We start from the raw sequence: 19,738 nt of genomic DNA, 5'->3' as shown, positions 1-19,738 counted from the left end.
TTACCTTTGGTCTCAGCCCTTCAGTAACGGCCTGGTGACAGTCATGGTCCCCCAGCTGCGCAGAGAGAACAGCCTGCTACTCTGGAACGTCTACGACCTCCACTCTCCGGTCCACATCTTTGTGGGACACGACGACGTGGTGCTGGAGTTCCAGTGGAGGAAACAGAAAGAAGGTTGGTTTGTGGTGTGTTATTGAGAATGAACAGCGAGCAGTATTGAGGTGGGGATAGGTGGTGCAATGAAGAGACACATACAGTGCAGTACAATAGGTTGAATGGGTGCGGCTACTGACAGACATCTGGTTGCCAAAATAATTTGGTAATTACCACTTGAAGTGTTTTGAGGGGAGATATCTCTTCCTTTAGCTTGCCAGATGACTAGGGATGGCCCTGCCTAGGAAAACTCATGGATGAAGCATGTAATCAGTATGATCAGGTGATAGATTTGTAAGGCCCTGATTTGCTGGTCATGATCATGTGGTAAACCAGGAAGTCATCACAGCAAATCAGGACCTTACAAATCTATCAGCTGATCAAACTGATCACATGCTTCTCCGTGAGTTCTCCTAAGCAGTGCCATCCCTATAGAGGACATATCACTCTGGAAGATATTCAAGTAGGAAAGGGATATCCTTGCTAGGACCGGCCCTCATCCCAAGCCCTAAAAGGCATGAGAGCGAGTGAGGAGAGGGGTAATATTTTTGCAAAATATGAGGACGGAGGCCAAAAAACACACATATGGCCTTGCCGGCAGGAAAAGAGAGGAAATGTAACTCTTCAACATGCTATCGTGTAACAAATACTCTTGCTTGAAGATCGGCAAGGAGTCAGAGAATTGTGGGCGTTCCGTTGGGTTTCCTTCTTGCTTACATAGAGCTATGGGAAGAAGATTGTTTTCTAGACACAGAAGAGGGTAAAGTCAGGGATGGTTTACTTCTGATGAGCAGATAATGGGACTGGTGCACGAAAGGCCGGAAATTTTGCCGTGCGCTGCCTGCATTACGCTCTGCGTTACCGTAACAATGCAAGTGTTATTCCGGTAACGGGCGTGGCACTAATGGAAGGATGAGTGGTGCTGTGCTGGCGTGACTGCAGCAGAATTACTGACCTATCGTGCATCAGGCCTGATACTGACTAAATGTCCCCATGTGCTTATAGAGTTCAGGCCTGCTGTGCCCTAATGCTACAGCCCAATCCCTATTCTGCAATGATAAGAGATACGCAAGGAGTGATGATCCAGGACTGTCAACATTCCGTGTATGGTGCTAAAAAGCGCTTTACCCACTTCCGCCCTCAGTCGTTTTTTATCTTATGCATCAGATCAATTTTCACCTCCCATTCATTCGCCAATAACTTTATCACTACTTATCACAATGAATTGATCTATATCTTGTTTTTTTCCGCCACCAATTAGGCTTTCATTGGGTGGTACATTTTGCTAAGAATTATTTTTTTCTAAATGCATTTTAACGGGAATATTAAAGAGAATCCGAGGTGGCATTGTATTACGTTAGTGGGGCACAGAGGCTGGTTGGGCACACTAACACCATCCTCTGTTGCCCCATCGTGTGCCTCAAAGACCCCCCAGCTCGCCGCTATACCCCCCGCAGTGCTGGCGACACGCTGCGTGTCGCCAGCACAATGTTTACCCAAGCGCTGTCTGTCGGCGCCGCTCCGCCTCCTCCTCCGCAACGCCGCTACCCGCCCTCGTCCCTTCCCTCCCGCTGATTGGAGTGAAGGGACGAGGGCGGGTAGCGGCGATGCGGAGGAGGCGGGGGAGCGGCGCTGACAGCGCTAGGGTACACATTGTGCTGGCGACGCGCTGCGTGTCGCCAGCACTGTGGGGAGTATAGCGGCAAGCAGGGGGGTCTTTGAGGCACACGATTCGGCAACAGAGGCTGGTGTTACTGTGCCCAACCAGCCTCTGTGCCCCACTAACGTAATACAATGCCACCTCGAGTTCTCTTTAAGAAAAAATGGAAAAAATCATTATTTCTCAGTTTTTGGCCATTATAGCTTTAAAATAATACATGCTACCATAATTAAAACCCACGTATTTTATTTGCCCACTGCTCCCGGTTATTACACCATTTAAATTATGTCCTTATCACAATGTATGGTGCCAATATTTTATTTAGAAATAAAGGTGCATTTTTTTCAGTTTTAAGTCCAGCACTATTTACAAGCTTATAATTAAAAAAATAATAGTAATATACCCTCTTGACATGCATATTAAAAAAAAAGTTCAGACCCTTAGGTAACTATTTTTCTTTTTATGTAATTTTTTTTTTAATTAAAAATATTTGGGTATTTTGGGACAGTGTGGGAGGTAAACTGTTAAAGTGGACCCAAACTAAAAATACAAGATTTCAGAAATAAAATCTATTTTGTAAATTATAATAGCAGCCTTTTTTTCAGCTGCATGATGACAAACATAAAATATTTTACATTTATTGGAGGAACCCCTCCCTTCCTTTCATATTGCCGGGACAGAATCTGGCAGACTGGTGGAGTAGGAGGTGTCCAGCAAAGGAGGAATTGCTAATGGCTGCCACCTGTATAACTCTAGTTATGAAAAGAGAAGGGTGAAAAGCATGCACTGAAATGCTCATAGGCTGAAGGAGTGTTTCTTTATGTTTGTATGTGTCAGAGTGGTGCAACTAAATATTTTGAATAAAAAAAAATGGTTTGGGTCCGCTTTAATTTTAATGTAAGTGTATGTATATTTATTTAAAAATAAACTATGTAGAGATTATTTTTTTTTTTTTTGGTCCTGCAAGCGTAACAAGTACGCTTACAGGAAGTGCAGAGGGGACATAACACTTAGAAAGATTGCGGCTTCTAATAGAAGCCGTCGGTCCTTCTAACAGGGACTTAGATCAATTAATGAGAACTCTGTTCACATTCATTGACCTCCGGACTCATGGGCGGCAGCACGGGAGCACGTAGGTGATTGCATGATCGTCAGCAGGAGCACGCAGCAGCAGCCTTTTGGACGTAGCAGCTACGTCCAAAAGGCTTAAAGAGACTCTGTAAGATCAAAAAGTTCCCCTGGGGCGTACTTGCCTCGGAAGGGGAAAGCCTCAGGATCCTAATGAGGCTTCCCACGCCGTCCTCTGTCCCATGGGGGTCTCGCTGCAGCCCTCTGAACAGCCTCCCGACAGCCTGTTCAATATTTACCTTTGCAGGCTCCTGCGGGGGCGCTTTGGCGGCTTTCAGCTCTGAAGTAGACGGAAATACCCAATCTCAGTCGGGTCCGCTCTACTGCGCAGGTGCCGGAGACTTGCGCCTGCGCAGGAGAGCAGACCTGGCGGCGATCGTGTATTTCTGCCTACTTCGGAGCCGACAGCTGCCACAGCGCCTGCGCAGGAGCCGGGAAGGTAAATATTTACATCCCCGCTGTATGGAGGGCTGCAGCGAGACCCCTGAGGGACGGAGGACGGCGCGGGAAGCCTCATTGGGACCCTGAGACTTCCCCCTCCCGAGGTGAGTACCCCCCAGGGGACGTTTTGACGTTACAGGTTTTCTTTAAATAAAGTGACACTGAAGCAAAAAAAAACAAAAACCTAATGATATAATGAATTGTATGTGTAGTACGAATAATGAGTAGAAGATTAGTAGTAAAGAAAATACTTTCATATTTTTAATTTTCAGCTATATAGCTTTTTTTTCTTTGCATCATTCTGTCATATTTACAGCTTACAAACCACACCCTGTATTTTAAACTATAAACAGAGCAGAGCTAATGACCCTTTAAACTCCCTTGCAGTAAAACCTGTAACAACCAAAAAACAGCGAGAGACTGGTTGAAATAAGTGCTTCAGAAAATAGAACTGTATTCCACCCAGTGGGTGGAATAGCTCAGAGAAACTTTTTTGCATAGATAACAGCTGACCTTTTTTTTTTTTTTTTTTTTTTTTTTTAACTCTTCCTGTACTGGAAAACAAAATGACTATCTTCTTTGCTACTAATGTTCTATTTCTTAGCTGTACTACACATACAATTTATTATCTCACATTTTCACTTCAGGTTAGCTGTAACTTACCGCGGGTGCCCTGGATTTTCACTCTCACAATCTTTACCTCATTCAGTGTCCTGTACACCAATAGCATTGGATGCTCCCTCAGCTTACAGAGGCAATAAGAAATGGTTTGCATGGCTCCGCCCACTGTCTTGCAGCAATATTTTGGACAATGGTGGCATGACTGTGTAAACGTCAAAGTATCATCCAAAATGATCACAAATGATTGTCCTGCCCTGCCTGTGCCCTCACCTTTCTCCTCCTGTACTCCAGGCCAGAAGGACTGTCAGCTGGTGACATGGTCACGTGACCAGACGCTCCGCCTCTGGAGAGTGGACGCCCAGCTGCAGCGGGTAAGATTATTTACAGCAATCTCCTGTATTTACTGCCAGAGGCTTGTTATTAGTAATGGTGTGAAAATGGAAATGTTTCACTTTCCTCGCTGTTTCTATCCCTCTCTGGGAAATCAACTATACTTCCTTTCCTAACAGGAAGTAACCACATCTCTCCTACAGGGACAGAGATCAGAGCACATAAAACCTTCCTGCTTCTCACTGATTGGCTGAGCAGACTGCTACCTAGCTGAAACATTATCCTCTGCTCACTTGTGTTTACAAGCAAGGCTGAGGTGACTCAGCATTGGGAGGAGAAAAGAAAAAAGTATAGGGCAGAAATGACATCAGGATTTAGCCTAAACTGTGGGCAAAAGACATGGTTCCCACCAGGAACAGAATTCTCTTCATTTACTATATAACATTCACTGAAATAAAAATGTGGACAGTACAATACATGTGTTATGTAAGTAGATCAAGTATTTATCTACTTATATGTGTGTTTTTTTCCCTTCCATAGCATGGCTGATCCTACTGCTTTAAAATTTTAAAATGGTTTTACACTATGGGGAGCGCCTATGTCCATTTAAGGCATAGGGGGCTCATGAGATCCATATAGACCAGAGACCATATACAGAGTGTGCTGGACAAGGCGGGGGCAGTCTAGATGACCCAACACACTGTGGTCCCATCTAATAGACGATCTAGGAAAAAAGGGTGAGTGCGCCTTTTAGAGGGTGAGGTGGCAGTTTACACTGTCAAGTCACAAGATTTCCCTTGCCTTGTCCCTGTGAACCTGGAATTGGCACCAAAGTGACTGTTATCTCTGACTACAATATATTAGGACTGGATCTTACTGCCCTAAGTGCGCTGTTTAATAGCAATTAAAACGCTTAAAGGGGCACTATGGCGAAAAATTGTAAAATTTAAGTTATGTGCAAACATAGACACCTAAGAAGTACGTTTTTTCCAGAGTAAAATGAGCCATAAATTACTTTTCTCCTGTGTTGCTGTCACTTACAGTAGGTAGTAGAAATCTGACAGAAGTGATAGGTTTTGGACTTGTCCATCTCTTCATGGGGACAGCAACATAGGAGAAAAGTAATTTATGGTTTATTTTACTCAGGAAAAAAAACCTACTTATTTGTCTGTTTGCACATATTTTAAATTTTACATTTTTTTGCCATAGTGCACCTTTAATTAAATTTTTTGTCAGCACAGTATTTGTGTGTGGTTTTTTTTTTTTTTTTTTTTTTTTTTTTAAATATTCAATCCAATGCACTTCCTGGCAGTTATTGGCCCAATTCCAAGTTGCATACAAATTGTAATAAATTTGCCCACAGGCTGGAATTATTGGCAATTTCATTTATCTCTACCTCCCACAGGGCTACCATGGGTCATATTAATGGCAAAGTCTAAGGCAAGGCAAAGTCTCAAATATTGAAGCAGAGTTTTAATATAGCTGCCACCTAACTAAATTGATTATTGATTTAGTAGGATTACTGTTCGTAATTAAAATAATTCCGTCTAGGCCAAGGGTGTCAAACTCAAATACAAAGTGAGCCGAAATTGAGCTCTGGGACCAAGTTGCAGCCAACCTCAATGTCTAGTGGCCACCTTCCTCCTTTATAAAGTTCCCTGGTGTCTAGTGGTCCACCTTTGCACCCCTAAACAGTTTCCTGGTGTCCAGTGGCCCCCTCCTTCCCCTATGCAGTTCCCTGGTGACTAATGCCTCCTCTCCTAAACAGTTCTCTAGTGTCTAGTGGTGCTTTCTCCCCTATACAGTTCCTTGGTATCTAGTGGTTCTCCCTTCTTCCCCTATACATTTCCCTGGTGTCTAGTGGCCCCCTCCCTCCCCAATACTGTTCCCTAGTGGCTAATGGCCCCACTCCTTCCCCATACAGTTCCCTGGTGTTCCTCCCACCCCTAAATAGTTCTTGGGTGTCTAGTGACACGCCCCCTCATTCCGCTATATAGTTCCCTGGTATCTAGTTATTTTCCCCTCTCTCCCCCATATGGCTTCCTTGGCAATCCAGGGCTTTGCTTCCAATATAGCTTCCCTGGTGGTCTGGAGTGGGCCAAACACAATGCAAAGTGGGGAAACCACTAGCGGGCCAAATTGAATGGCTCTGCGTGCCAGATTTGGCCCACAGGCCAGAGTTTGACATGTATGGTCTAGGACAGTGATTGCTAACCTTGGCACTCCAGCTGTGACAAAACTACAAATCCCACCATGCCTCTGCCTCCCCGAGTTATGCTTAGAGCTGTCAGAGTTTTGCAATGCCTCATGGGACTTGTAGTTCCACCACAGCTAGAGTGACAAGGTTAGCCAACACTGGTCTAAGAGGATGGTCTGTGTGTGCAGTCAATAGGTAGGCGCTGCATCTATTTGGAATGGCAATGTAGCAGGGTTTTCAGGCTGCTGCATCCTGCAGTGACAGCACTGGTCTCTAGGTGGAGCTGCTGAGCTCTGTCTTGTAAAGAACCACCCACTGCTTCTTGCTTTGCTATGTAACTGATATGAAACCACTGTAGTGCATTCAGAAGGTTTTTATTCCAGAGGTTTATGCTAGGTACACACAATACAATTTTATGACAGATTTACTGTCAGATGGACTATTTCCAACAGGTCCGATTGGATTTTACGATCGATTTTCCGTTCACTTCTAACAGCAAAGAAGTTTGATGCAGTTTGACTCAGGACAAGGTTCACAGGAATACATGAATTAATTTAATATTTTAAGTTTTGTTTGAGCAAAACGCCTATAGTTGAGCTTTAATTAGTATGCTATATTTACAAACAAACAAACACAGAACACTTATATAGCGCTTTTTTCCTGGTGGACTCAAAGCGCCAGAGCTGCAGCCAGGGCCGTATCTCTTAAGAGGCACCCGTGGGCCGGTGCCATGGGCGGCCACCTCGGGGGGGGGGGGCATCCTCCTATATGGTGTGTTATTTAATTTATTTAAACATTTTCCCCTGGTCCTCTGGAGTGTATCTCTGGATTATTATTATTTTTTTGAGGGGGGGGGGGGGGGGGGGTTGGGGGCGAGTCTGGTCCAGCCCAGGGTAGCTGCAGCTGGCACCTGCCCTCCCCATCCATGCCTGGCAGTGGTTTAGTCCCGATCTCCTCTTCAGCATGGCTGAGCATGTTAGTGTGTGACAGAGCACACCACTGGCCAATGAACTGCAGGCGGCAGGGTCGGAAGTGCGACCTGAAGCTGCATAATTTCATTTCCTGACAGCTTAGCAGGCAGCACGTCTTTTAAAATGACTCTGCAAGGGTCCCTGTCTTGCCTGATGTCTGCAGCTTTTCTGTGCAGCGTCAGGGTTTCTCCCTCAATCCCCGCCTCCTGCCTCATCAAGCTCAAGGGGAGAGGGACACTGGCTGCACAAACATCATGGGCACTCTCTCCATGGTAAGACGACACCTCCTCTCCACTTGTTTGTCTTATCTGCCTGTCACATGTCAGCCCTGATCACACAGTCCAGCATCTCTCTGTCTCTAGTGTGTAACCCTTTCACTGCTGGTGTAAGCTGATTTAGCTAGCTGCAGCACTGATACTACTACCTAAACTGGGGACACCTATATACCTACTATTTAACTGGGGACACCTATATACCTACTATCTAACTGGGGACACCTATATACCTACTATCTAACTGGGGACACTTATATACCTACTATCTAACTGGGGACACCTATATACAGTGGGTTGCAAAAGTATTCGGCCCCCTTGAAGTTTTCCACATTTTGTCACATTACTGCCACAAACATGCATCAATTTTATTGAAAGACCAATACAAAGTAGTGTACACATGAGAAGTGGATGGAAAATCGTCCATCATTCCAAACATTTTTTACAAATAAATAACAGCAAAGTGGGGTGTGCGTAATTATTCGGCCCCTTGAGTCAATACTTTGTAGAACCACTTTTTGCTGCATTTACAGCTGCCAGTCTTTTAGGGTATGTCTCTACCAGCTTTGCACAGACTGAAATCCTTGCCCATTCTTGTTTGCAAAACAGCTCCAGCTCAGTCAGATTAGATGGACAGCGTTTGTGAACAGCAGTTTTCAGATCTTGCCACAGATTCTCGATTGGATTTCGATCTGGACTTTGACTGGGCCATTCTATGTTTTTGACTGGGCCATTCTTTGTTTTAAACCATTCTATTGTTGCCCTGGCTTTATGTTTAGGGTCATTGTCCTGCTGGAAGGTGAACCTCCGCCCCAGTCTCAAGTCTTTTGCCGTCTCCAAGAGGTTTTCTCAAGTTTGCCCTGTATTTGGCTCCATCCATCTTCCCATCAACTCTTACCAGCTTCCCTGTCCCTGCTGAAAAGAAGCACCCCCAGAGCATAATGCTGCCACCACCATATATGACAGTGGGGATGGTGTGTTCAGAGTGATGTGCAGTGTTAGTTTTCTGCCACACATAGCGTCTTGCATTTTGGCCAAAAAGTTCCATTTTGGTCTCATCTGACCAGAGCACCTTCTTCCACATGGTTGCTGTGTCCCCCACATGGCTTGTGGCAAACTGCAAACGGGACTTCTTATGCTTTCTGTTAACAATGCCTTTCTTCTTGCCACTCTTCCATAAAGGCCAACTTTGTACAGTGCATGACTAATAGTTGTCCTATGGACAGACTCCCCCACCTGAGCTGTAGATCTCTGCAGCTCATCCAGTCACCATGGGCCTCTTGACTGCATTTCTGATCAGCGCTCTCCTTGTTCGGCCTGTGAGTTTAGGTGGATGGCCTTGTCTTGGTAGGTTTACAGTTGTGCCATACTCCTTCCATTTCTGAATGATTGCTTGAACAGTGCTCCGTGGGATGTTCAAGGCTTTGGAAATCTTTTTGTAGCCTAAGCCTGTTTTAAATTTCTCAATAACTTGATCCCTGACCTGTCTGGTGAGTTCTTTGGACTTCACGGTGTTGTTGCTCCCAATATTCTTTTAGACAACCTCTGAGGCCCTCACAGAGCACCTGTATTTGTACTGACATTAGATTACACACAGGTGCACTCTATTTAGTCATTAGCACTCATCAGGCAATGTCTATAGGCAACTGACTGCACTCAGATCAAAGGGGGCCGAATAATTATGCACACACCACTTTGCTGTTATTTATTTGTAAAAAATGTTTGGAATCATGGATGATTTTCGTTCCACTTCTCACATGTACACCACTTTGTATTGGTCTTTCATGTGGAATTCCAATAAAATTGATTCATGTTTGTGGCAGTAATATGACAAAATGTGGAAAACTTCAAGGGGGCCGAATACTTTTGCAACCCACTGTACCTACTATCTAACTGGGGACACCTATATACCTACTATCTAACTGGGGACACCTATATACCTACTATCTAACTGGGGACACCTATTTACCTACTATCTAACTGGGGACACCTATATACTTACTATCTAACTGGGGACACCTATATACCTACTATCTAACTGGGGACACCTATATACCTACTATCTAACTGGGGACACCTATATACCTACTATCTAACTGGGGACACCTATATACCTACTATCTAACTGGGGACACCTATATACCTACTATCTAACTGGGGACACCTATATACCTATAACCTCAACTGGGGACATTTTCTGCTGAAATACTCCCCACATTGTGATTGTTTTCTGTTGAAATGATGCCCACATTGCAGTTATTCTCTGCTGAAATGTTGCACTCATGGCGATTATTCTCTGCTGAAATGTTGCACTCATTGGGATTATTTTCTGGTGAAGTGTTGCACTAATTGCGATTATTCTCTGCTGAAATTTTGCACTCATTGCGATTATTCTCTGCTGAAATGTTACCCACATTGCGATTATTCTCTGGTGAAATGTTGCCTACATTGTGATTATTTTCTGGTGAAACATTGCTGCATTACGATTATTTTATGGTGAAACACTGCCCCATTACAATTATTTTATAGTGAAACGGTGCCCCATTACGATTATTTGGCACCTATGGGGGGGACCCCATCCAAATTTTCGCAAGGGGGCCAGTGATTTCTAGTTACGCCCCTGACTACTACCTAAACTGGGGATACCTATAGACCTGGCTATCTATACTGGGGACACCTATAGTATGTCTACATTGGGGACACCTATAGACATGGCTACTTTATACTGTACTTATACTAATTATTTATATAGCGCCAACATATTACACAGCACTGTAAATATTATGTATTGTCTTGTTACTAACTGTCCCACAGAGGGGCTCACAATCTAATCCCTACCATAGTCATATGTGTATGTATGTATTGTAGTCTAGGGCCAATTTTTAGGGGGAAGCCAATTAACTTATCTGTATCGTATGGCACTGGGATGTGGGAGGAAACCGGAGTGCCCGGAGGAAACCCACACAGACACAGGGAGAACATACAAACTGCTTGCAGATGTTGACCTGGCTGGGATTCGAATCGGGAACCCAGCGCTGCAAGGCGAGAGCGCTAACCACTACGCCACCTTGCTGCCATACTACTGTACTATAGTGTACTGCCATCTTCAGCAGTACTTCAGAGTACGTAGTCATGTCACTGACTATCCTCTGAGGAGCTTACAATCTAATCCTGCCATATTCTAATGTCCTACCATATTATTATGTATTTATATAACACTGGCATCTTCTGCAGCACTTTGCAGAGAACATTGTCATGTTACTGACTTTTCTCAGGGGAGCTCACAATCTAATACCTACCACTATTTTGTGCGAGAGAACACTGGTTAATGTGTTTTTTTTGGGGGGGGGAGGAACATTTCCTACTTGCTTTTTTTAGGGTCACTTTACTCATACCCGGGGAGAAAACATGGCCCCACCGACTTTGGGCTGCACTCTTAGGAGGAAATTTTAATTAGTCAGACCCACTGTATGTTATGGACACGCCCACTGCATTATGTGGCCATGCCCATTTTTTGCGGCGGCGGAAGCGCACCGCCAATGCCCGGGGGGGGGGGGGGGGGGCTGCAGTAGGATTGGGGTGCCTAGGGGAGCCCAAACCCTAAATACAGCCCTGGCTGCAGCCACTAGGGCGCGCTCTATAGGCAGTAGCAGTGTTAGGGAGACTTGCCTAAGGTCTCATATTGAATAGGTGCTGGCTTACTGAACAGGCAGAGACAAGATTCGAACCCTGGTCTCCTGTGTCAGAGGCAGGGCCCTTAACCATTACTCCATTCAGCCACAGCCATTTACAGTGTGTATTCCTTGTGTAGAGTGGCTGCATGACTGAGGAAGATGTGATATTCCCGCCCCCTAATCTCTCCTCAGGAAGTCAGTAGTCCACGTCTCTGATTGGATGTAGCCAGGGACGATTGTAGATTTTACTGCATGAGGCAAACTTTTGAGGATGCAAACCCTCCCTTCCCTGATGTGGAATAAACGCACATCGCCTGACAATTGCCTCCCCCCTCCTCACTCACTGTCAGACTCCTCACACAGCACAACGACCTGTTTTTCCCCACATAGGGCTTGATTCACAAAGCGGTGCTAACCTACTTAGCACGTCTAAAGTCTTTAGACGCGCTAACCAGGGTTCTAAGTAGGTTAGCACCGGATTTCTCAATCAGATCGCGTGCTAACTTTGCGCGCGCAAATCTTTACGCGCGCTAAGTCCCATAGGCTTTAATGGGCACTTCGCGCGGAGCGCCCTGCGCTCTGTGCAGTACATGCGTAAACTTTTACGCGCATAAAGTTTTGCGCGCGTAAAGTTTTATGCGCGAAAAGCTTGTTTAGACGTGCTAAGGGGGTTTTCACAGGCGTGCTAACAGTTAGCACCGCTTTGTGAATCAAGCCCATAGACTTCTTCACCTCGCTCTCCTCTCGCTTCTCTTCCTACTCTGACTGCATGCTGTAAGTGTAAACAAAGTACAAACATGCCGCCCCTGTAATCTCTGCGCCTGATGCAAATGTTTCACCTTGCTTTATGAGAGAACCGGCCCTGAATGTAGCAATATGTTCAATGCACTTATGATCTCTGTGCTCTCTTGTAGCTGTGCGCTAATGATGAGATCATGGATCTTGTGGACGACCTGATAGATGTGTCCTTGATGCCAGAGCAGAAGTCCCAGCCGCAGGAGCAGATCACCGGGCCTTCAGAGGAAGAAGGTGAGTGATCGGAGCCCCGCCTACCAACTTATTCATTTGTAGTTAATTATGCATTGCCTTTTTCCAAGAATTTCCCTAACCCCTCCCCCAACCTCTACCTAACCTGACAGCATACATGTCACCCCCCCCCAAAAAAAAACCCTCCCCATGCAAAGCCATTGGGGCACTGACCTTGCTGCACCCTCTGTTGTCAACACTTTCACTTTTATACTTGGAGCACACCATGCAATTTCCTGTCCGATATCGATCGGGAGCAGTTTAGACATGTACACACGGTGCAACTTTCCATCCGATCACTCATCGACGGGAAATTGCATTGTGTGTTCCCATCATTAGTGGAGCTTAAAGAGAATCTGTACTCTAAAATTCTTACAATAAAAAGCATACCATTCTATTCATTATGCTCTCCTGGGCCCCTCTGTGCTGTTTCTGCCACTCCCTGCTGAAATCCTGGCTTGTAATTGCCATTTGTATGCAGTGTTTACAAACAAAAGACATGGCTTCTAACTAGAGTGTGATAGGCTAGAGTAGCTCAGTCTCTGACTCATACAGAGCTTGGAGAGGGTGTGTATAGCTTCTGCCAATGACAAGCAGTGCAGCACATTCCACACATTCCAGCCTCAGCCGACAGAAGAGAGAAGATTAGATCATATAACAGAGATAATACAGCCACTAGAGATAACACAGCCACTGTGCAACTAGGAAAGGCTGCAGTAAGTCAGAACACGTTAGAACAGGTATAGGAACTTATAGGATAGAAGAAATAAGGCTGAAAATTTTGTTAGATTCTCTTTAAGCAGGTCATACACACATTAATTTTTCCAGGCAAATTCTATTCGATCGCTTGAATCTATAGCGCAATGAGCTGTAATTTTGATTACAAAAAAAATGGCAAAAAAATCGATTGACCAAAATTTTGATCAGAATTTCAATCGGATGCAGCGTGGGAGCGGCGGTAGGTCGACAATGGTAGATGCAGTGCTGCAGTTCAATAGATTTTCAAAAGATTTAATGAAGTAATCTATTGAAAATCTGTGTGCAGTGAATGGGGAGATTCAATCTTTCTCTGCTCAGATTCAGATCAGAGAGGGATTGATATGTTCGCTACATTGGGTGGCAGTCTACATGTTTATGGGTGCCTTTAAAGGCAGAGAGAAGATCAAGAGGTTTGACATAATCTGTGTTGTCCTACAGCAACCATTTGGATTGAGGTCTGTACTCGCCTCGGTTTTAGGATGAGAAAAGAAAGGGTTTAGCCGCTACGCAGTGGTATGCCTAAATGTATTCCCTATAGGGTTTTTGATCCACACTAGTTATAGTACATTGGAGTCACTTTAATTGTTGTATAATCCTGATCTTTTGTGTTTTATTTATCAATAAAGTTATATTTTATTTAGTGTAGACTATTGTGTTTAGCACTGCCCAGGTGCCCAGAAAACCGTCTAGTTTCTTTTTTTAGCACAATCAGGGTAACTACCGTAAATAGCGATCACCTCCATAACTTGTTGCAATGACACGTTTTTGTTTTGTTTATTCAGTGGGATTCTCTGAAGAGTGTCCAGGAACATTATCAGCGATGGTTAACTCGGAGCAGTCCAGCCTCCCGCAGACCCTGCAGCAGGAATTCTCCCTGATCAATGTGCACATCCGGAACGTCAACATTGAGGTGAGTGGGTCCATCAGGGCCGTGACCATGTGATCTTCACCAATATAATCAGTGCCACGCCCATGTGATCTTCAGTGCCGCGCACATGTGATCTTCACTAGCCTAATTAGTGCCATGCCCATGTGATCTTCAGTGCCGCGCACATGTGATCTTCACCAATATAATCTGTGCCACGCCCATGTGATCTTCACCAATCTAATCAGTGCCGCCCATGTGATCTTCAGTGCTACACACGTGGTCTTCACTAGCCTAATCAGTGCCATGCCTATGTGATCTTCAGTGCCGCGCACATGTGATCTTCACTAGCCTAAGCAGTGCCACATCCATGGGATCTTCACCAGTCTAATCAGTGTCACACCCACGTGATCTTCACCAGTCTAAACAGTGTCACGCCCACGTGATCTTCACCGGTCTAATTAGTGCCACAGTCACGTGATCTTCACCGGTCTAATTAGTGCCACAGTCACGTGATCTTCACCGGTCTAATTAGTGCCACAGTCATGTGATCTTCACTGGTCTAATTAGAGCCACGCCCACGTTATCTCCAGTCTAATCAGTGCCACGCCCACATGATCTCGTATCTAATGATATTCACCGGTCTAATCAGTGCCACGCCCACATGATCTTCACCAGTTTAATCAGTGCCATGCCCATGTGATCTTCACCGGTCTAATCAGTGCTCCGGCCATGTGATCTCCAGTCTAATCAGTGCACCAACGTGATCGTCACTGCTCTAATCAGTGCCGCACCCACTTGATCTTCACAGGTGTAACCAGTGCCGCGCCCACGTGATCCTCACCGTTCTTATCAGTGCCGCGCCCACGTGGTCCTCACCATTCTTATCATTGCCATGCCCACGTGATCCTCACCGGTCTAATAAGTGCCGCACACACGTGATCTACACCGGTCTAATCAGTGCCGCACCCACTTGATCTTCACAGGTGTAACCAGTGCCACGCCCACGTGATCCTCACCGTTCTTATCAGTGCCGCGCCCACGTGGTCCTCACCATTCTTATCTGTGCCGCGCCCACGTGGTCCTCACTATTCTTATCTGTGCCGCGCCCACGTGGTCCTCACCATTCTTATCAGTGCCGCACCCACGTGATCCTCACCGGTCTAATAAGTGCCGCACCCACGTGATCTACACCGGTCTAATCAGTGCCGCGCCCGCTTGATCTTCACCGGTCTAATCATTGCCGCGCCCGCTTGATCTTCACCGGTCTAATCATTGCCACGCCCACGTGATCTTCACCGGTCTAATCATTGCCACGCCCACGTGATCTTCACCGGTCTAATCATTGCCACGCCCACGTGATCTTCACCGGTCTAATTGCCACGCCCACGTGATCTTCACCGGTCTAATCATTGCCACGCCCACGTGATCTTCACCGGTCTAATTGCCACGCCCACGTGATCTTCACAGGTCTTATCAGTGCCACGCCCACATGATCTTCACCGGTCTATTGAATTCATTCAGAAAGAGGAAATCATGACTCATCAGCACCGCCTCTTGTATAAACATATAACAATATTTATTAGGTCTACAAAACCAAACATATATAAAACCACTTAAAATTATGATAAACTGTATCCTCCCCGATATATAATTTGTATAACTTAATAGCAAATAAGGACATCTGTATAGTTATTACAGAATTTTGGTTAGGTTCAATATTGAAACCCCCCTAGTACTGCACCCTGGTTCAAGAAAGTACAACGCAGTGCCATAAAACATATAATCATATTATTATCTATCGAATGCAAAAATAGTGAATAAAGTGCATATGAAACATTTAAATGATATGAACAAATCCATAAATCTCAAACAAAATCATTAAGTGCAACAACTAGTGCCAAGTACAATGGAACGGCATAAGGTGCTAACTAACATGCAAGGAGATACTACACCGGAGACAGGATACTGAATTCCGAGGTCCGCAGGGCAGGAACCCGGGGGTAAGACACCCCTATGACAGGCTCCACATGTACAGCGGGCAGTGCGTCCTCAGGGGCTGGATATCATCTGAATAAAGGTGTCTATTTATACAGTCAGAGGGGGCTGGCAGAAGCATACATGGTGTTTCACCACCCAGTCTTTTTGGCGTAGGGTGAGCTAAATGACGGCTCACTCTGCTGCCGCACAAAGTTCCGGGCGGCGGTAGTTACTATTCCCACTCAGAGTTGTAGCTACTCTGAGGGAGAAGTAATTCGGGATCTGGCAATCGCTGGATCACCGAATCACTCTTGCGAGCCCAGAAACATAATACCATTATGTCTTCACCAATGCCCAGGTCAGGCGCAGGTCAGTGTGCACTCCAAACGACCTGCGTTGCTGGCAGAGGACGCTGCACAGGAAGTGGCGCAATCCGCTGCACAGGAAGTGACGTAATCAGCATCCCCACCACAATCAGGAAGTGCCTAGTATGCATTCCATACACAGAGTGATGGAGCTCCCTGTGTTGTGGATAAGTCCTTCATCACATTAATATGCAGTAGACTGATGTGGTCACATAATCAATCAGGGAAGGGCTGGAAGGAGGAGCAACTAAAAAGTAAATGCAAGAATTAGGAAGATTCATGCATGCAATAACATGCGTGTAAATAGTAATGCACTTGATGCCGTTCCAACAGCTCTACATTAATTTGCATTTTAATCTATATAATAATATTATAAAGTAAAATAATGATAAAGTATTTATAAACATTTTATATTCCTCCTCCAATGGCAATTAAACATTAAAGAGGAGCTTCAGCCTAAACAAACATACTGTCATGAAGTTACATTAGTTGTTAATTAAAATAAGTAATATAATCTCTTAATCTCTGTTTTAAAAGAACAGGCAAATGTTTGTGATTTCATGGGGGCAGCCATCTTTTTGTGCTTTGCACAGCATCAAGGGAAAAATGCCCGGGCAGATTTCTTTGATGGGGTGGAGCTTTGCTTCTGTGCAGCTAAAAATGAAGCTTGGGTAAGAAGAACAAAGTTCTGATGCTGTGAAACTGTTAAAGAAACACCAAGGCTTTTCAGTGCTGCTGAGTAGATTTTTAGCCTGGAGGTTCACTTTAAGCATGAGTGTTGATAATTAAAGAGACCGTGCTCTCTTTTCTGATTTGCATTACGTTCTCATTACGTGCTTTATGGCATAGCACATATTGAAGTGATTTGATTGATGCAGCACATCCCTGAGTCGGTCTATTTATTTCATTGATATCCGTCTGCACATTTTCTCATGCTTACTGGTAAACCTGCCATTACTGGAGAACAGTGCTCAAGCCGCGACTTCTAAATCTTAGGTAAAGAAAACCCGCAATGAGAGGAGTATATGGAGGCAGCCATCTTTGTTGGTTGCTTGCACTGGTTTGCTGCTGATCCTCAGCTTGTGCACTCGAGTTCTAGAAATCTGGAACTAGATGACCTAATAATTGCCTGCTATCTCAGGATATAAAAATAGCAACTTTTACTTGATAACATAACGAAGGTCGCAGATTAGCCATTGTTTGATTGCCGTTTTCAACTTTGTTTGAGCAAGTCTCGTACTGCTGGATAACTTATTATATCCTTTGCGGAGGTACCTTTATAAACCAAGCAGCAAAATCTACAAAGTGTCACCCGTGGTCAAATGCTTATGGACGACCCACCAATACGATCTGCCCACCGTAATGACGTGAGAGGAAGAGGAAGGAGCAGCTTCCTGTACTTTAGAACTTTAACCACTTAAGGAACCCCCAGTGACCAGGCTATTTTTTGTTGTGCAGCTTTAATAACTTGCTGCAGAGCGATACAACTCAGCAGCCAAACCGATTACCCCCCCTTCCCCCGTTTGTGCCCTCCAACAGAGCTTTCTGTTGGTGAGCTCTAATCGCTGCTCTTGGTTTTTGTTTTTTTTTAATCAATTTATTAGTCTTTTTTTTTAATAATAAAATTAACTCCCCCCCCCCCCCCTCGGCCCGACAGCCAATGACAACAATCAGCTCTCATAGGCATCAGCATCAGTGACACGGCTGTCCCCAGTACAACGCTGCCGTAGAACGCAGCACTGTACAATGTTAGTAGACTGCGGTTCCGCCGTCTAACAGTCTCCTAGCGGCGATCACCACCTGTAGACTGATGGCGGAGCAGAGTTCCGTCACCCAAGTGGGGATGCAGGTGCATCGGCGTGCGGGATCCCCTGCAAAACCCCGCCCTAGAACTTGACTCCTTTTGGTGTTAGGCGGTCCTGGAGCTGCCACCTTCTTGATGCTTAACGGTGCTTAGGCGGTCGGGAAGGGGTTAAAGAGACACTGAAGCGAAAAAAAAATGCTGATATTATGATTTGTATGTGTAGTACATCTAAGAATAAAAACATTAAGATCAGATACATCAGTCTAATTGTTTCCAGTACAGGAAGAGTTGAGAAACTCCAGTTGTTATCTCTATGCAAAAAAGCTATTAAGCTCTCCGACTAACTTAGTCGTGGAGAGGGCTGTTATCTGACTTTTATTATCTCAACTGTAATTGAACTGTTTACTTTTCCTCTGCTAGAGGAGAGGTCATTACTTCACAGACTGCTCTGAAAGACTCATTTTGAATGCTGAGTGTTGTGTAATCTGCACATATTATAGAATGATGCAATGTTAGAAAAAACACTATATACCTGAAAATAAAAATATGAGAATATTTTCTTTGCTGCTAATCTTCTAGTAATTATTCATAGTACACAACCAATTCATTATATCATATATTTTTTTTCGCTTCAGTGTCTCTTTAAGTAAACTCTTCATATGGCATAAACAAATTGATGCATTACATCACCACAGCTCAACTAAGCAGTGACACAGACAGCAATAAAAACCACTGACAACATAAGCACTGTGCGATAGTGGAACGCACAGCAACAAGGTCACAAGCAGACCCCTATTCCTTTGGTCAGCATCCGTTTTGACCTGCGCAGAGAGGTAGGCAGGAAAAAGAGGACAGTATTATCACCTGCTGCCTCACTGCTCATTGATACTCCCAGTTCCTGGCTGACCTTTAATTTTTCATTTCGGCCCATGTCAGCAACATCTTCAGAGGCACGCGGTTAGTTGATCGGTGGGGATGAGCACCACCCCTATCCTCCTCCAGCCACAGTGAAGAGAGGTCAGGGTTGTGGGCTATTTGGGAAGGTGGCGTGAGAGCCAGAGAGAGGGGTAAGCAGCAACAGGAGACTACCCGCTCTCTCTCTTGCCCACCCAGGAGCAGCATGTACCTACCTACCCTCATTACCTACTGCCTGTCCAGGAGCACCTAACTACCTTACTACTTGCCTAGCTGCAGCTTCCTACCCTACCTACCTGCTCGCCCAGCAACAGCTATCTATCCTCCTTACCTACTGCTTGCTCAGCTGCAGCTACGTAACCTCCATACTGCCCAGCAACAGCTACCTACCATTCCTCCATACAGCCCATCCAGCTGCAGCTACCTACCCTCCCTCCATACAGCCCACATAGGTGCAGTTACCTAACATCCAAACGACCCACACAGCCGCAGCTACCTACCCTCCCTACCATCTGCCCTGATGCAGCTACCTACCCTACATATGACCGCCCAGCCACAGCTACCTTCCCTCCCTACAA

General features: G+C 45.2%; 1 protein-coding gene across 4 annotated transcripts in view; it reads left to right on the top strand.

Moving 5' to 3' along the window:
• WDR59 (WD repeat domain 59) overlaps positions 1-19,738 on the top strand; it is a 142,737-nt gene that overhangs the window by 41,723 nt on the left and 81,276 nt on the right. For all 4 annotated transcript variants that reach the window (XM_068261683.1, XM_068261682.1, XM_068261681.1 and 1 more), the window contains exons 10-13: positions 17-173; positions 4,294-4,373; positions 12,361-12,475; positions 14,014-14,141. In XM_068261683.1, coding sequence (XP_068117784.1) covers positions 17-173; positions 4,294-4,373; positions 12,361-12,475; positions 14,014-14,141 — 480 coding nt within the window. The remainder of the gene's footprint in view (positions 1-16; positions 174-4,293; positions 4,374-12,360; positions 12,476-14,013; positions 14,142-19,738) is intronic.

This window comes from Hyperolius riggenbachi, chromosome 11, assembly GCF_040937935.1.
Source record: "Hyperolius riggenbachi isolate aHypRig1 chromosome 11, aHypRig1.pri, whole genome shotgun sequence".
Taxonomy (NCBI): domain Eukaryota; kingdom Metazoa; phylum Chordata; class Amphibia; order Anura; family Hyperoliidae; genus Hyperolius; species Hyperolius riggenbachi.
The sequence above is the reverse complement of the archived record's forward strand: the minus strand, read 5'-3'. Positions and strand labels throughout refer to the sequence as shown.